At 40.8% G+C, this 15,271-nt stretch overlaps 3 protein-coding genes across 3 annotated transcripts; all 3 read right to left on the bottom strand.

The window, feature by feature from the left end:
• Positions 1–1,268: 1,268 nt before the first annotated feature.
• Positions 1,269–3,229, bottom strand: LOC134616286 (aquaporin-1-like). Its single transcript, XM_063461025.1, has 4 exons — positions 2,861–3,229; positions 2,590–2,748; positions 1,633–1,713; positions 1,269–1,517 (listed from the first exon to the last, which is right to left on the bottom strand). Exons 1-4 carry the CDS (start codon positions 3,227–3,229, stop codon positions 1,329–1,331), a joined length of 798 nt encoding a protein of 265 aa, XP_063317095.1. The 3' UTR covers positions 1,269–1,328.
• Positions 3,230–3,421: 192 nt separating this feature from the next.
• LOC134616945 (aquaporin-1-like) lies at positions 3,422–4,803 on the bottom strand. Its single transcript, XM_063462061.1, has 4 exons — positions 4,441–4,803; positions 3,960–4,118; positions 3,699–3,779; positions 3,422–3,595 (listed from the first exon to the last, which is right to left on the bottom strand). Exons 1-4 carry the CDS (start codon positions 4,801–4,803, stop codon positions 3,422–3,424), a joined length of 777 nt encoding a protein of 258 aa, XP_063318131.1.
• Positions 4,804–11,535: 6,732 nt separating this feature from the next.
• On the bottom strand, positions 11,536–13,872 carry LOC134616854 (aquaporin FA-CHIP-like). The gene is made up of 4 exons (XM_063461897.1): positions 13,452–13,872; positions 12,609–12,770; positions 12,393–12,473; positions 11,536–12,121 (listed from the first exon to the last, which is right to left on the bottom strand). Exons 1-4 carry the CDS (start codon positions 13,812–13,814, stop codon positions 11,942–11,944), a joined length of 786 nt encoding a protein of 261 aa, XP_063317967.1. The 5' UTR covers positions 13,815–13,872; the 3' UTR covers positions 11,536–11,941.
• Positions 13,873–15,271: the final 1,399 nt, after the last annotated feature.

Raw genomic sequence — 15,271 nt, 5'->3', positions numbered from 1 at the left:
ATGCTCTGACCCCCGAGGTTAAGCACACAAAGGAATGAGATTTTTGACTAGCTGTGGTCATGTGACTAGCCTCTGCGATTTTACCATAAAAAAGAAAAATGTGAAGAAGTGCCATCATGTCATACAAAGGAGACAAACCCATCAAGGCAGTTTTCCACTGATGCACGATACAAGCTTCACGAAAATGAACGTGGTTGCTCTCGTATACATTATGTAGAAGAATAGTATTAACTCTTTATAGTGAGGAGGGCCATCGACCACATACTGAATACAGATAAATATTTTTATCTGATTGTTCTGCTATTTGCATTTAAATCTAATGAAATACAATTACTTTTGCAGGCTCTGCAGCTTGTGTAGCTATTTCCCCTTCGCTTGTGACGCCAGCATTTGAGTTTATTGAAATCATGCGTTATGCTGCATTAAGCATGTTGTCTTGTAATCATCATGGTAGTGATTTTCCATCATGGCTTTCACCTGCCAAGTGCTTTACCGCTTTGCATGGCATTGTAAAATTATTTGGGACAGGGACATTTTGTTAATGATCATCCAACACGGAGCGAGAAACGAGGGGATGCGCATCCAAACGCAGCAGTCATCCAGACTGGTGTTTAAGCTTACAATAATTCACGCATATATTTATACAACCTTGGCTGACTGCCCTGCCCCCACATTACGGGGTTCCTGTTGGGAAACATTCACCTGTGGGGTTTAAAGTCATATGATGGTTATTCAATGATTAGCCCGGGGTGTGGGGACCATCAAATATCTACGAGCCATAAAAAATGGGAGGTGAGAGGGGCGCGGGCACAGATGGAGAAAGGACATTCTTATGACACAGGCAAAACAGGAAATCTCCATTATGGCCACATGTTATCTAATCACGTTGCGAGGAATTTTAACGTGCTTGTATGCGCAATTAACTGATCCACATCCTTGTGTTGTTTCACTGGTGCAACGAGATGATTTTGGGATTGTTGCCAAAAACCTAAATAATGTATACAGATTGGAATGCATTGTAAAGGAAGCACTGACGAGGCCAGCGGGATGTAAACATACACTGCATTATTCTGGTGAATAAATATAACAAATGAGGATGCACTGACCTCAGTTTGAACTTTGTCCAGTAGCAAACTGTATGAATATGAAAACAGAGAAACTTGACTAAAAAGCATCTTTATTAAAGGAGTCATTGTTCAAACAACACATAGAACACAAAGGCAATTGTGGAGACACACACTGCAAAATAAGAATGAAATTGATGGCCATTTTAAAGTATAGTAAAAAAAAAAATGCTGACAGATAGAAAAGCTAAAATTTCGCATTGTTCACTGTTTTGGCCAGTGACTTGGCCCCGGACTATTGTTTTCCTCTCCATTTATCTCCACATATTCTTCTTGTGGACCGTGAACCAGGATGCCAATGCGACTACTAAAGTTGCGTGTTTGTGGATACAGAAGGAAATCATAGATAAGAGATGCCGCTATGCCACCACACATCGGTGCCAGCCAGTACACCTGGAACGAAAGCAGAAATTAGTTTTATCTTTGACAAAATGAAATGGATAAGGTGAACTGCTTTTTTTTTTTTTTTTTTTTTTTTTGAAAAAAAGGCGTTTTGATAAACGGCTACCCAGTGGTTTTTCATTTTGCCTAGTATCAAAGCCGGCCCAAAGGAACGAGCAGGGTTGATGCCACATCCAGTGAAACTTATCTGTAAATGTAAAAACAAAGCATATCATTTATAAGTAAATACATTCATGTGATGGAATAATTTTTGTTATAATTTAGAATGGGAATATCTTATCCATACACAAAGACGATGGTAGGGGCTAATCTTGCATATATCTTTTTATAAAATGCATAAGAAATGCAGTAGCTCTACAGAAAATGAGTTTTAGATGTGTCGGATTTACCGCAATAAACTTTTTTTTTTAAACAGTGTATTAAATCACAAAGATATTGAAAGCTGTTAACAGCCCAAGAGGCTTCACTGAATTACTTTTTGCACCAGCAACCAAGGCGCTGACTTGTTTATCTGCATCTGTTATGTTTCCAGGCAAACACTATTTAAAACGGTTATTGCCAGACTTTTATTAAAGTTGACATATGTTGCTGACTTGTGTTCGACTCAATGTGACACTTGTGTAGCCGCCTTTGAAACTGTGATTTGCTGAACCCCTGCCACACCACCCTGACGCACATAGAAATACTCTGGAGAATTGTGTAACATAGTGTAGGGAAAATCTTGAATCGTAAATTGAGAGAAACTGTAGACACCCACCAACGCTAACTGTACAGGATATTTGATTTACAGCAACACAGCTGCTTTAAAAATGATCAAGATGCTTAAATAGTGCAAAAAGGTTCAGGCATGCTTTAACAAACAGTTGCTATTTAGTGATTTATTCACCCTCAACTTAATATTAAATAATACCCTTTAATGCTCTGCTCTGAGCAGAGTTTTATATAAAATGAATGCACGTGTGCCTGATCCTTCTAAGATGACAGATTTCAGGAGGATGGATTGCAATCAGCTGACTGCTGCTCATGTAAAAATTCATACAGATTTTGATTGCGATTCACTTACAGCTGTTAAATGCCCAAGTCCCACCGACAGCCCAATAGCCAGGGGTGCAGAGCCTGTAACATCAGTCCTTCGCTTGTCAGTCACTGCTATGATACACAGAACCAGCTGAAGGGTGGCAAAGAATTCGATGGCAAAACCTGCTCCTACACTGACATTTAGCTGCAAAAGACAACAAATCTTACTGCCCATTAGTCCAACTGGAGTTGGGCTTGATTAGACTGAATGTGCTGGTTTATGTTGTGTGAAAACCAAAACAAGTGCAACCTCTTACCGCATTAACACCAAGAGATTCTCCAGGCTTATATCCATTCACAACAGCGCTGGCTGCAACTGCCCCAAGCATTTGAGCGAGGATGTAGAACACACATCTGAGTGCACTGATCTGGCAGTTGACCAGGAGGCCCAGAGTGACCGCAGGGTTCAAGTGTGCTCCACTGATGTGCCCCAAACTCTGAGCCAGTGTGGCAATGGCTAGTGCAAAGGCCAACGAGACCTTTATTTCCTGAGCAATCATCTGATTTTTATCATTGCCCAGACCTATTCCAACAATAGAGGATAGGCCAATAAGTATGAACAGTAACATTCCAACAAACTCTGCAGCTACAGCCCTCCAAAATGCCCAACTCTTTACTTCTGTCATCTTTACCCCTTAAGAATCTGTTAAAACATGTATATGCATCACTATTTATAGTTTGTGGAGAGGGGAGGGGGAAAATAACAAAACAGGAAGATGTTGTGCTGTGCAAGATTTCATGTAACACCAGAAAGACAAGTGTAGCTTTTCTCTTTTTATTTGATATAGCAGAATTTGTTTTCAGACTGGCTCCTTTGATTATTCTACATCTCCAACATCCTCCAGCAGGGGCTCCGTTTCACATTCCTGTTCCGGGGCCCGGCAGAGCAAGATTTTAGTTTTTTCTTTGAAGCTCTCGTCACTGGGTGCCAGCACATAATTATACAGAAGCGCTGCCACCACTCCAGCACTCATCGGTCCAGCCCAGTACACCTGAAAAACCAAAGAAACCACATCGGTTACAATCTGAATGACTTGTAAGCCCAGTGACTTAGAAAAAGGTCGCATTTTCAGCTCGTGCATCACCAATACATACCCAGTGATCATTGAAAGCCTTCTGTATAACTGCAGGTCCAAAGGATCGAGCTGGATTGATCCCACATCCCGTGTAGGAGATCTGCAACCCATAGAGGAAAACACCACTTGCTTGCCTGGCTGTACATCAGCTGATTACATGGAAGGCTGATGTACAGCCAATTCACTCTGAGCCAATCTATTGTGTTGGCTTCTGCAAGATGGAGAAACCATCTGCCAAATTAATGACATGGGAAATAAATGAATGTTTTCATGTACTCACCCCAGCAAGATGTCCAAGCGTTACAGAGAAGCCATATGCCAGAGGTGTAAATCCGCCAATTTCACGTCTTTTGTCATGGAGTGCCACCAAGCACAGAACCAGCTGCAGAGTGAGCATGAACTCTATGCCAAAACCTTGAGCTGGGCTGATATCGTTTAGCTAGAAATGATAATACCAATGGGATTAGGGGATTTTTATACCCTACAGTGCTCCCATTATTTTAAGCATGATGCTCAGGTATACAGCGCTCATCTGTTGTCTGATGGCAGAGCTCATCATTTCACATGACTGCTACAAACAGTTAAAATGTGACATTAAGACTACAAACAGTCAGCCACTGCTGAAGACCCAAAGAGTTAAAATTGTCACTCGAGCAAGGCTGAAGGCAATTCTTTGAATGCCACTCAGTCCAAGTAGCAAATGTCATTTATTAAGGCTAATATTATTTAGGAAAATTGGAAACTCATGGACTCCACCTTACCTCATTAACACCAAGTGAATCATTATGTTCTGCCCTGATACCATACACAATGGCACTGCCAACCACTGCCCCCAACATCTGAGCCAACATGTAGAAGAGGGCTCTGAGAATACTTATACGACAGCTGGTCACCAGGCCCAAGGTGATGGCAGGATTCAGGTGTGCACCGCTAATGTGACCTATGCACTCGGCTAGCGTGGCGATGGCCAGGCCGAAGGCAAACGCCACTTTGATCTCACGGTCAGGGTTCAAATCATTTGGATCTCCTACTGCAGCAGAGAGGCCGATGAAAATAAGGATGATCATTCCCAAGCACTCCGCCAGAACTGCCCTCCAAAACGACCACGATTTAATCTCTGACATGGCTACTCAGATAACGTCCAGTGATAACAGACAGCTTTCAAGGAGCATCTGCGTGCTACAGAATCTGGCAACTCAAATTTTGCTCCACCAGTGAGCCACCTGAAATTGTGAGTGACATTCACAGGCATTTATCAAGTGTGTGCCTTTAACAAATCAGGCCTAATTAGAAGCAGCTGAGAGATGTGGGCTTCACTCAGTGAGCGTGACCTCCAGGTCTCCTGCTCTGCTCATTGCTTTTCTAGTGTTACTGAAGGAGATGCTACGTTTCTCATTTAAGACGGCAAACCACAACAGCAGCTCAAAAGATAGGACTTTGAATGGAATTGAATGGATCTGATGGAAATGCAAAGAAAGTGTTTAAATAAGCAAAATGTATCAATTAGTACAAAAATATCACGTGCAGCAAGGAGCAGCTTGGAGATTATAATTTTATCCAAGTTTGAGTCATTTTAAAATTTTCATTTAAATACATTACTGCATTAATACAGTAATATAATTAAAAATTCAAAACAAACTCTTTCAAATGTCTAGTGACTGATAATTTTAAAAGAAATACAAGAAAAGATGATGGAGCACTAAGGAGAGAATAAATAGGCTGGAGGTGCTACTGCCATGCTAAATGGTTTCCCCATCTTTCAGTCTACTTGTTTTATTCTGAGCAGGGGCACGGTGCTTTGAAGTTAACATCTGTCATTTGCCACTGTGAAGGAAATAGGAGCTTTTGAATTCATGACAAGGAAACCAGCCCCTTGTTCAGCTTTTATGTGTGAAAGAGCTGGCAGGTTAAAGGGTCACACTGCTTCTTGTCTTCATCTTTGAAAGAAGGATGAGAAGCCCTCCATAGAATCACATTTTACTTGGGCAGCATTTTTCTTCATCAAACAAATGTTTTTTTTTTACTTGCACATCACTCTGATTGATTCTTCTGTTTTTAATGTTGACTTCATTATAAATCAAGTTGTTTTCTTTTTTCTTTTCTTTAAAAAAATCTGCCTGAGATAGCATTAACTTGTGTTCTGACTATAAAGAATGTTCACCCAGGAAAGATGCTAGCATGACTGGGATGACATGGCATTTACTACAGAAGAGAATAACACGTGATAGCATTTTAAGATGTAATGAACTGAAGTAAATGGAAATGTTGGTACAGGAGGTTATCATTTCTTGTCCTTTAAGCTCTGTGCTTGCAGACCATATTTTATTTCTTTAAAGATCAGGTCTTTATCTTTTGGCACACGCGTATCTTTAAAGGTACTCCTTGATTCTGTAGTGTGCTGTAAGCCCAACATCCTCCACAGGCAGTGGAGGTTTCCTTTTGGGGAGTGACGACTAACAAGATCAGAGCCTAAAAATGTTTCTCTGTGCACTTTCTGCATACACATAATAATTTTTCTTGTGAAAGTTGCAAGTTTAAATCATGCAACAATAGTTGTAAATTAACTGACAGTGCTTACAGCCAAATGGCATGAAATGTTTCTGAAACAGCTGTAGCACTGGACACTCTTTTAGGTACAAATTGCTAGTACTGGGTCGGGCCCCCTTTTGTCTTCAGACCTACATTATTCATCGTGGCATAGATTCAAAAAAGTGCTGGAAACATTCCTGGTCCATGTTGACATGCTAGCATCAAGTAGTTGCTGCAGATTTGTCAGTTGAAAATCCATTAATTGGATTGAGATCTGGTGACTGTGGAGGCCATATGTGTACAGTGAACTCTCTGTCATGTTCAGGAAACCAGTTTGAGATGATTTGAGCTTTGTGGCATGACACAATATCTTGCTGGGAGGAGCCATTAGAAGATGTGTACGCTGTGATCATCCATCTTGGATGGATATGGTCTGCAGCAATACTCAGGTAGGCTGTGGTGTGGTCCAAAATGAATTTCCCTCACACCATTACACCCACAAAAGCCCGAACCATCAATACAAAGCAGGATGGATCCATGCTTCCATTTTGTTTACAACAAATTTTGTACCTACCGGCCAAATATCACAGCAGAAATCAAGAATTATCAGTCCAGGAAACGTTTTTCTAACGTTTTGCTGTCTAATTTTGGTGGGTCCATGCAAATAGTAGCCTCAGTTTCCTGCTCTTAGCTGACAGAAGTGGTAGTGTGGTCTTCTGGTGCTGTAGCCCATCTGATTCAAGGTTTAGAATTAGAATAGAATAGAATAGAATAGAATAGAATTCAACTTTATTGTCATTGCACATGTCACAAGTACAAGGCAACGAAATGCAGTTTGCATCTATCCAGAAGTGCTTTAGCCATGATATAGATATATTACAAAATATATATTAGCAATAATATAGATATATTACAGAAATGGGTCTGTTATAGGTATGAGGGTACAAAATATGGGTCTATGTTACAATGTACACGATATGAAGGTATGGTATGAATATGCTATAACTGTAAGTATGTACAGGCTATGAACAGGATATAAATATGAAAACTATACAGAAATATGAAATAAAAAGCTATACAGAAATGAAATATGAATTATACAGAAATATGAACTATGCAAGTTATAAACAGTTGTAAACAGTTGTAGAATTATAATTATCGTATTGTACAGAATGATTGTCTATACAGCATTTACAGTAGTGCAGTTAAGTGAAATATGTGGATAATTTCTACAGAGGCTATATAAAGTGCTAGTGGTTGAGAGTGGTGGTTCAGTCCATGTTATTATTGTGTGTATGAGGGTACAGTTGTCCATTTGTTTGTTTTTGTCCATTGTGTGTGTGTAGGTGGTTGTGGGTGTGGGTATGTTCAGTCCATGAGTTTAATGTGGGTCAGATGTGAGGAGGCAGAGTTCAGGAGTCTGAGAGCTGTGGGGAAGAAGCTGTTTCGGTACCTGGTGGTCTTAGTCCGGAGGCTCCTGTAGCGCCTCCCAGAGGGCAGGAGGGTGAAGAGTCCATGTGATGGGTGACTGGGGTCTTTGATGATTTTCCCAGGCCTTTTCAGACACCGCTTCCTGTAGATGTCATTTATTGCAGGAAGTGGTGCTCCGGCGATGCGCTGGGCAGTTTTCACGACCCTCTGCAACGCCTTCCGGTCCGAGGCAGAGGAGTTCCCATATTAGACTGTTATACGGTTGGTCAGGATGCTCTCGATGGTGCAGCGATAGAAGTTCACCAGAATGTCTGAGGACAGGTGGTTCTTCCTCAGAGTCCTCAGGAAGAACAGGCGCTGGTGAGCCTTCTTGACCAGCTTGGAGCAGTTGGTTGTCCAGATGAGATCCTCGGAGATGTGGACACCCAGGAACTTGAAGCTGCTCACACGCTCCACAGCCGTCCCTTTAATGTACATGGATGGATGTGGGTCAGCATTCCTCCTGACATGTTGTGCATTTGGAAATGCTCTGGCTATTAGCTTCTGACTTCTGACGTCAACAAGACATTTCCTTGCAGTGAACTGCCTATTGTCTCTTTTTGGGGACATCCTCTGTAAATCCTCGTTTACAACAGTTTGTGAAATACTGAGACCGGTCCACCTGGCACAAACAACTACACCCTGTTTAAAGTCACATAAATCACCTTTCTTCCCCACACCTAACTGCAGTGAGGTGCTGCCTTGTGATTTTTTGGCTAAACATTTGCATTAACAGGTAGTTGAACAGGTTTATCCAACAAAGTGAATATAATTTGTTTTAGGCCAGTAGACTGGTCAGAGAGAAATCTGCCTTTGAGATGACCGGTGTTGTTTCTGGCTATGGAGAGCCCACCAAAGCCAATCATGTGAGCATCCTCCCCTCACTCCCCCTGGCACTCAGATGTAAATAAGACACAAGCATTTCTTCCACAAATGTTGTCTTCCATATACCATATACCATATACATGAACACATATGAAGATGTGGCCGCTCTAATGAACCTCAGAGAGGATTTATTATGGTGCTTGTAATGAGAGGGAGGCCTCAGCCTGCTAACCGAGAGATTATAGGATGGACAGAGATGATTTAATCAAGCAGAAATGGAAGCAAGTCAAGTATATAATCAATATGTATGCTGGTCTGTTAGGCAGAGTAAAACAGCACTGACAACTTCAAAGGGTTTTCCTCGCAGCTACTTTAAACGGGTGAAAGAACAAAATAAAAGTAAGGTGAATAGAGAAGAAGTGCAACTACATCAAACAGTAAGTTAAAAAAAAGATTAAATTGTCATTATATATGTTTCTGTTTTTCGATTAATTCATCTGCAGGTCCAGACGATGAGATTGAAGCGTCTGTGCATAAAAGACTCTCGCTGAGCCTGAGTGGTTTTCTCTAAATAAGGATCCTAATCGCAAATAGTCTTATCTACATATGACATACTTTCCATCACCACCCTCACCAGCCACAATGATGTTATCTGTTATTATAGGAGACAGCAGCGAAGCACAGAACAAAGAAAGATTAATCAATAGTACAACTCCAAACCCTTTTATCTGGCTATCAAATATAGATCTGATTCATGCTGGTTATACATTTTAAATTCCTTGTACGTCGATATATCCGACTGAAGTAAGACACACATAGACTTTATGCACAAAGCAGTTGGATGAAGAGGTTTTGCTTTAGTTTCTGGGTTGTTTTTAAAATTGTATTTTCAGGAATGGACTTTAAGAGATTGATTTTCTCTTGTCTAGTGAGTGGTTCAGAAGTCTTACCCTCTTAGCAGTGACCTGTATACGAATCTCTACATATTATATAGCATGTCATGCAATGAATGAGTTACTATAGATCCACTGGTCAACAAAACAACCACCATCATTTCGGTTGATGAAGGGCAGGGCAATCAATACATACATCTTCACCGTACTGAATGTTTTTTCTTTTGTTTTTTTTCAAAGTCAGTGATTGTCCCATATTGCAGGTTTAGGTTGAGAAAAGCTCAGGGGCAAAATGCACTTTGATAAGTTAAACCCTGTGCAGCAACTCCCAAATTTGTACCGCAGAGACCACTTTGTCGCTTTGTGGAGAACACAGCAGAAGCTGAATCCCAGCCTCCTGTGCTAAAGTTCAACAATATGCTGCAGCCAGTAAAAAGGAGCCTTGATTGCTGGATCAAAACTGTCACATGCAATAGCAACCTGCCAGTGCTTCACCTGCTGAAAGCACAACCCCTCCATCTGTAATCAGCAACAGCTGAAAACAGGGGTGTCCGTTTTACTCAGTGTCACAATTTTGGGTGATTTTCCATACTGGACTCATTTTGGTCAAATGTTTGAAAGTGTTTCCCTTCACAATTTTATCTAAATGTTAAGTGAAAGTGTAAGTTGAACAAGGAAAATCTGTATTCGTACGTCACTGTCTGCATGCTTGGGTGTTTGGGCTGCTAGTCTATTCTTTACATCACTTTTGTTTCTCACCAAATCTGTTTTGTAGTCATCACTGTGGCCCAATCCTTTTCTTGCCCACCTTCTGCGAGCTAATTGGCCTCTTTCCTTTCTGCTTTGCAGACCCACATTTTGTGCAACCCACTTCCTCCTCGTCTCTTCCTCAACTGTCCAACTCCTTCATCTCTGCCACCTCCAGCATCTGCACTCACTTCCTGCTTCCTACCATTGTTGGACTTTGCCCTGCTACATAGCTTCATCAGAGTCTAACTTTCAAATACTTAATAACACAAACTCTGTATTTCACTAAATCACATTCAGTTCTTTCACATGACTTTCATTAAAACGCAGGGATATCAAACTCATTTCATGGCCACATGCAGCCCGCTTTGATCTTAAAGAAAAAGATGTGCAATTTCCACTTTACATCTCAGTTTTTCTAAACGTTAAAGAAATATTGCTGTAGTAAATGAAAGAAATCTGTTAGCATGAATAGATAAACGTGTAAAATTACAGGAAAAGAAAGTGTCCTATTCTATCTTTCTTTCTTTCTTGATTCCAAGCTGGGACCTGGAACAAGACTTCCTGTGCACCTAGCTCACAAATCAGCCACTTTAGCCAAAGTCCACATCGGAAGGAAGACCTGTGGTCTCAGTTAGTTTGCAGCACCAGGCATCCATCCAGGAGAGAGGAATTCAGAGGCTGTGCCTAACTTTAAGTCATTATATAATTTTTTAGCAGTCCACCTTGTGCTTAACTTTTGGGAGGGGGTTGCAAAAGAGATGAAACACAGGAGGTCAATTTTCTCTCTCTCTCTCTTTTTTGTTTGGCCTTTTTCAGATTTCTGGAAACTGTAGCTTTAATTAAAATTTTATACCATCAGATGAGATTAAAGCTTTGAGGTATGATGTGAGGTTCTCACTCGGATGTTTTTTTCCCCTCTTTTTGTTTATGTTGTTTGGCCTTTTTATTCACATTTCACGTTTTACCATTCATGATGTGTGAATTGCAGACAACTTTACTCTTATTTGTTTTTAAATAAAGTCAGGATGCTAAACTAAACCTTTCTTTGCCACAAGGTTAGTCAGATTGCTTAAAAATTTGTGAAGAAATTTACACAACTAAATAATAATATCAGCTAATGCATCATTCTGAGAAATCTGGTTTTAAGAACACAATTATTTTAGTTCAAGTGTTGCTTACATATTCCATTTTCAAAAATGAACTTATTTGTAATGAAATCACATGGTGTGCCTGGCAAAGAGCTTTTGGATTCCACGGTGTCTGCAGGAGGATTGCAGAGTAATAGGACATCATCTTTTTTCATATGGGGTCCTGTATGCATGATAGATTTGTGGTCATCGGACTCCATAAGAAAAATCAAATTCATACACTAGAATAAAGAACACAGTCTTTTTTTAATATCCAGTGTTTTATTTTACTTAAAAAAGTGAGAGGTGTTTCAAAAGTGCACACACAATACATTATCCATCAGAAATAAAACGTGATAAAGATTCATAGAAATATGTATACAAAAATGGCTCAACCTTGAATACTGATATTGAAAAAACAAACATTAATGCTCGACTCTGTTGGGAATTTTAGAGTTAACTTGTCTGAGCTGCACTTTGGATAAAAAACTGGTACTTGGCCAAAAACATGAGCAAAATAGGAAGGAAGCACTAACTGACCCGTTGACCACAATCCTCATTGGTTACCTTAAAACAGGAGAAAAAAAACACTAACATACTAAACTAAATTCTAATGCTTTTGTACAGGAGTATAGATATTTACAATAGCATTTCATGTTTGCGTAGCACTACTTTGAGGTCATCTCCACAGTTGTTGCATCGTTGCCTCCGTTGACGTCATAGTCACCCACTGGCCCGCTGACCAGCACCTTCATGCGGTCGGGGAAGTCATCGAATTTGGGAGAAAGCAAGAAATCGTACAAAAGAGCTGCTGCCACTCCGCCACACATTGGACCCACCCAGTACACCTACAAAGGGAGAGCTTCGATCAATGTCTGGCATCATTACAAGACAAAGAGAAACGCAGATTCCGGTCATGGTCAGAGGGCTTACTTTAGTCAAGCTCTCTAAATGCAAAACAATAGGAAAGTTGTAACTGATTAAGACATGCAGGAAGATTCACAACTAATTGAGGCATCTGTCTGCTGATGAATTATTGAATTATTTAAGCTTGACATATAATATCCATGCAGAAAAAATGTGAGGTATGCGTAAAGTGATTCCCCCCCTCTGACTTACCCAGTGGTCTGTAAAATTGTTCATGATCAAAGCTGGGCCGAAGGAGCGAGCAGGGTTGATGCCACAGCCTGTGTAGCTGATCTGCAGTCAATCAACAACAACAAATAGGCAACGTGAGAGAATATCATCAGCAGGAGCAGAATCCTGCCATATCTGCTCCTGGTTCCCTTTTTACAAGTTATATATGACTGACGATGGCGTTAAAGTGCAACTTACAGCTGCCAAGTGTCCCAGGCAGACTGAGAGGCCAATGGCCAAGGGTGCAGAGCCGGTGACATCACGCCGTCTTTTATCAGTGACCGCAATGACACACAGCACCAGCTGGAAGGTCGCCAAAAGCTCTATGCCTACGCCTTGGCTGGGTGTGACACCGTTGAGCTGTGAAAGTTAAGGGAGGAATCCAAAACAACACTTTGTCAGACTTTGTCAGATAGATAGATTGTTTCCTAGCACAACCACTTCCTATTTAGTAGCTGCTGGCATTGCCCAGGAAGCCTGACAGCAATCTGGCAGTGCTGCAAAGTGCCACATTGCTTGTTCATATTTCTTTCGTGGAAAACGTGGTTATTGTTGTTCACATTAAGTGGAGCTGTGCGGCTTCTCGAGGTGGGGGGGTGGGGCCGGGTGATATCAGGTCCTACCAGTGTTGTTTTTCACTAAGGAGAGAGCTGTGGGTGCTAATTACAGATTGGTGTAGCATTAAGTAATAACTGCTCATTAATTTAAGTGAAGAATTCTGGTATTCAAAACCTCAATTTCCAAAAACAGATTGCCAAAGTACAAGTGGGTGGACACTATATATATTTCCTATTTCTTTTAGCTGTTGCAGCATGGCATACTTTAATAATAATGTGTCATCACTATTCATTAATAAGTATTGACAGAATGTCCCAAGAACCGCATAATCAGTGCCAATTCAGCACTTACATCCTCTCAAAAGTTTCAGTTTTCACTGTGAAGGTACTTTAAATACACACTGTTGCATCATCGCATCGCCTTGCTTTTATTTTTGCTATTAATGCAGAAATGTTTGAAACTCAAGATAAAGTTTATACTTACAGCGTTGATCCCCAGTACAGTAGTGTTTTCAGGCCGTGTTCCATACACAATGCCACTGGCTAGGGCTGAGCCCAGCATCTGGGCAATAATGTACATGATAGCCTTGAACACACTGATCTGGCAGCTGGCAAGCATCCCGAGGGTGACTGCAGGATTCAGGTGGGCTCCACTGATGTGGCCTAAACTTTGGGCCAGGGTGGCAATGGCAAGTCCAAAGGCGAGTGACACCTTCACCTCTTGGTCTGGATTAGAGCTTTTTGTGTTCCCAATAGCTGTGGCGATGCTGAGAAAAATAAAAAGGGTCATCCCAACCAGTTCGGCCAGAACTGCCCTCCAGAAAGCCTTGCTCTTGAACTCTCTCATTTTGGCAGCTGTGGGTTTGAGCTGGTCCTCTGTAAGATGTACTCACAAACAACAGCAACAGGCTGCATATATAAGGCCTGGGCTGATAATGGTTAGTGGGCGGGCTTTAAAAAACTGAAAGAGAGGGCCACACTGAATTAATGAGAAATCCAAAAGACTGGGCTCTCATCCCTCCCTCTGCTCCCTCGCCCTCCCTCCCTCCTCTCCCTGTCCTCTGGCCCCTCTCCCACTACCTCCCTGTGCAGTACTTTCTGGTCTTTGGACTTTCGTGAGTAATAGAACAGGGTCTTTAAATAGCTACATCCAAAGGTACATTTTCCATTCATGCAAACATTTACAGTTTTGTGGCAAAGCCTTTTATTGTGAGGTTTTTAGAGACAAAACACGAGTTTGCTTTAAATACAGGTCCAAGGAAGAAATACAGGTTCACAGAAGGAGAATTTTACACATTTAAAGTCATCTTTTTCCTATTTATATTCATTTTAAAGTTGGAAAATTCTGACTTTGAGTAATTTCTGTTTTCTGTGCACTCACACCTTGGACAGCACATAAGGGAGTGGGAAAGAAGACAACTCCCACATAGTGATTTCAGGCTTCACCCTCCCTCCACTGATAAAGTGTTCAACCTTTATAAGACCACCTGAATGACAGTTTGAGACACGGAAAAAATAATGTGATCATCCTCAGTATTACAGCTAACAGTGGACTACACTAGTACTTTGGACAAGAAAACGAGGACTAATAAATGAGCCATATTTTCAATCTGAAGATAAGTTAAAGTATTTACATGCCACTAGATTAGGAAACAGATATTTGAGGTGTTTAATCCTTTTTGGCTTAAAAATGGGGCACTTTTATTATAGATGGCAATAGCAATTCATTAACCAAAAGCATGTTCTCTAAATAGTTATTAGTTATTTTGTTGACAGAGAGTTAGAGCACCGGCAGAGTGAACCATCAGCTCTGTGAATTGAGCTGCCTGTTACACCTGCCCCCTCAACTCAAGGCTACAAACAGCAGCTGAGCTGCTTTAACTGGTGAAAGTCTGTGGATGAAGTGCCTGATTTAGTGAAAATCTGTATTAAGTTCTTTACCCAAAATGATAGATTCCTTTGCGGTACATGTTCGCTTCACATTTTGGAGTTATATGGTATATGTTCAAACTGTCTTTAAGCCCCTTCATTTCCCCTTTTTCTCCCCTTTGGGTAGTTGTGTAAAAGTAACAAATAACCACCTAGAAAGTCAAACTCACAAAAGTAAAACTCAGCTATATGCCTCCAGTATCATTAAACTATTTACCTCCTACTTTATTGTTAAAATCATGATCTCCCAATTTTATTACAACTAAATGACTTTCAGTTTCACTTATTCTGTCATTATTTTCACAACGACTCTATTTCTTTTAATCGTTCTATTTTGTGTCAACTTTTAAGTAGCATCAAAATCAGATTGGGAAA

This window comes from Pelmatolapia mariae, linkage group LG18 (genome assembly GCF_036321145.2).
Source record: "Pelmatolapia mariae isolate MD_Pm_ZW linkage group LG18, Pm_UMD_F_2, whole genome shotgun sequence".
Taxonomy (NCBI): domain Eukaryota; kingdom Metazoa; phylum Chordata; class Actinopteri; order Cichliformes; family Cichlidae; genus Pelmatolapia; species Pelmatolapia mariae.
The sequence above is the reverse complement of the archived record's forward strand: the minus strand, read 5'-3'. Positions and strand labels throughout refer to the sequence as shown.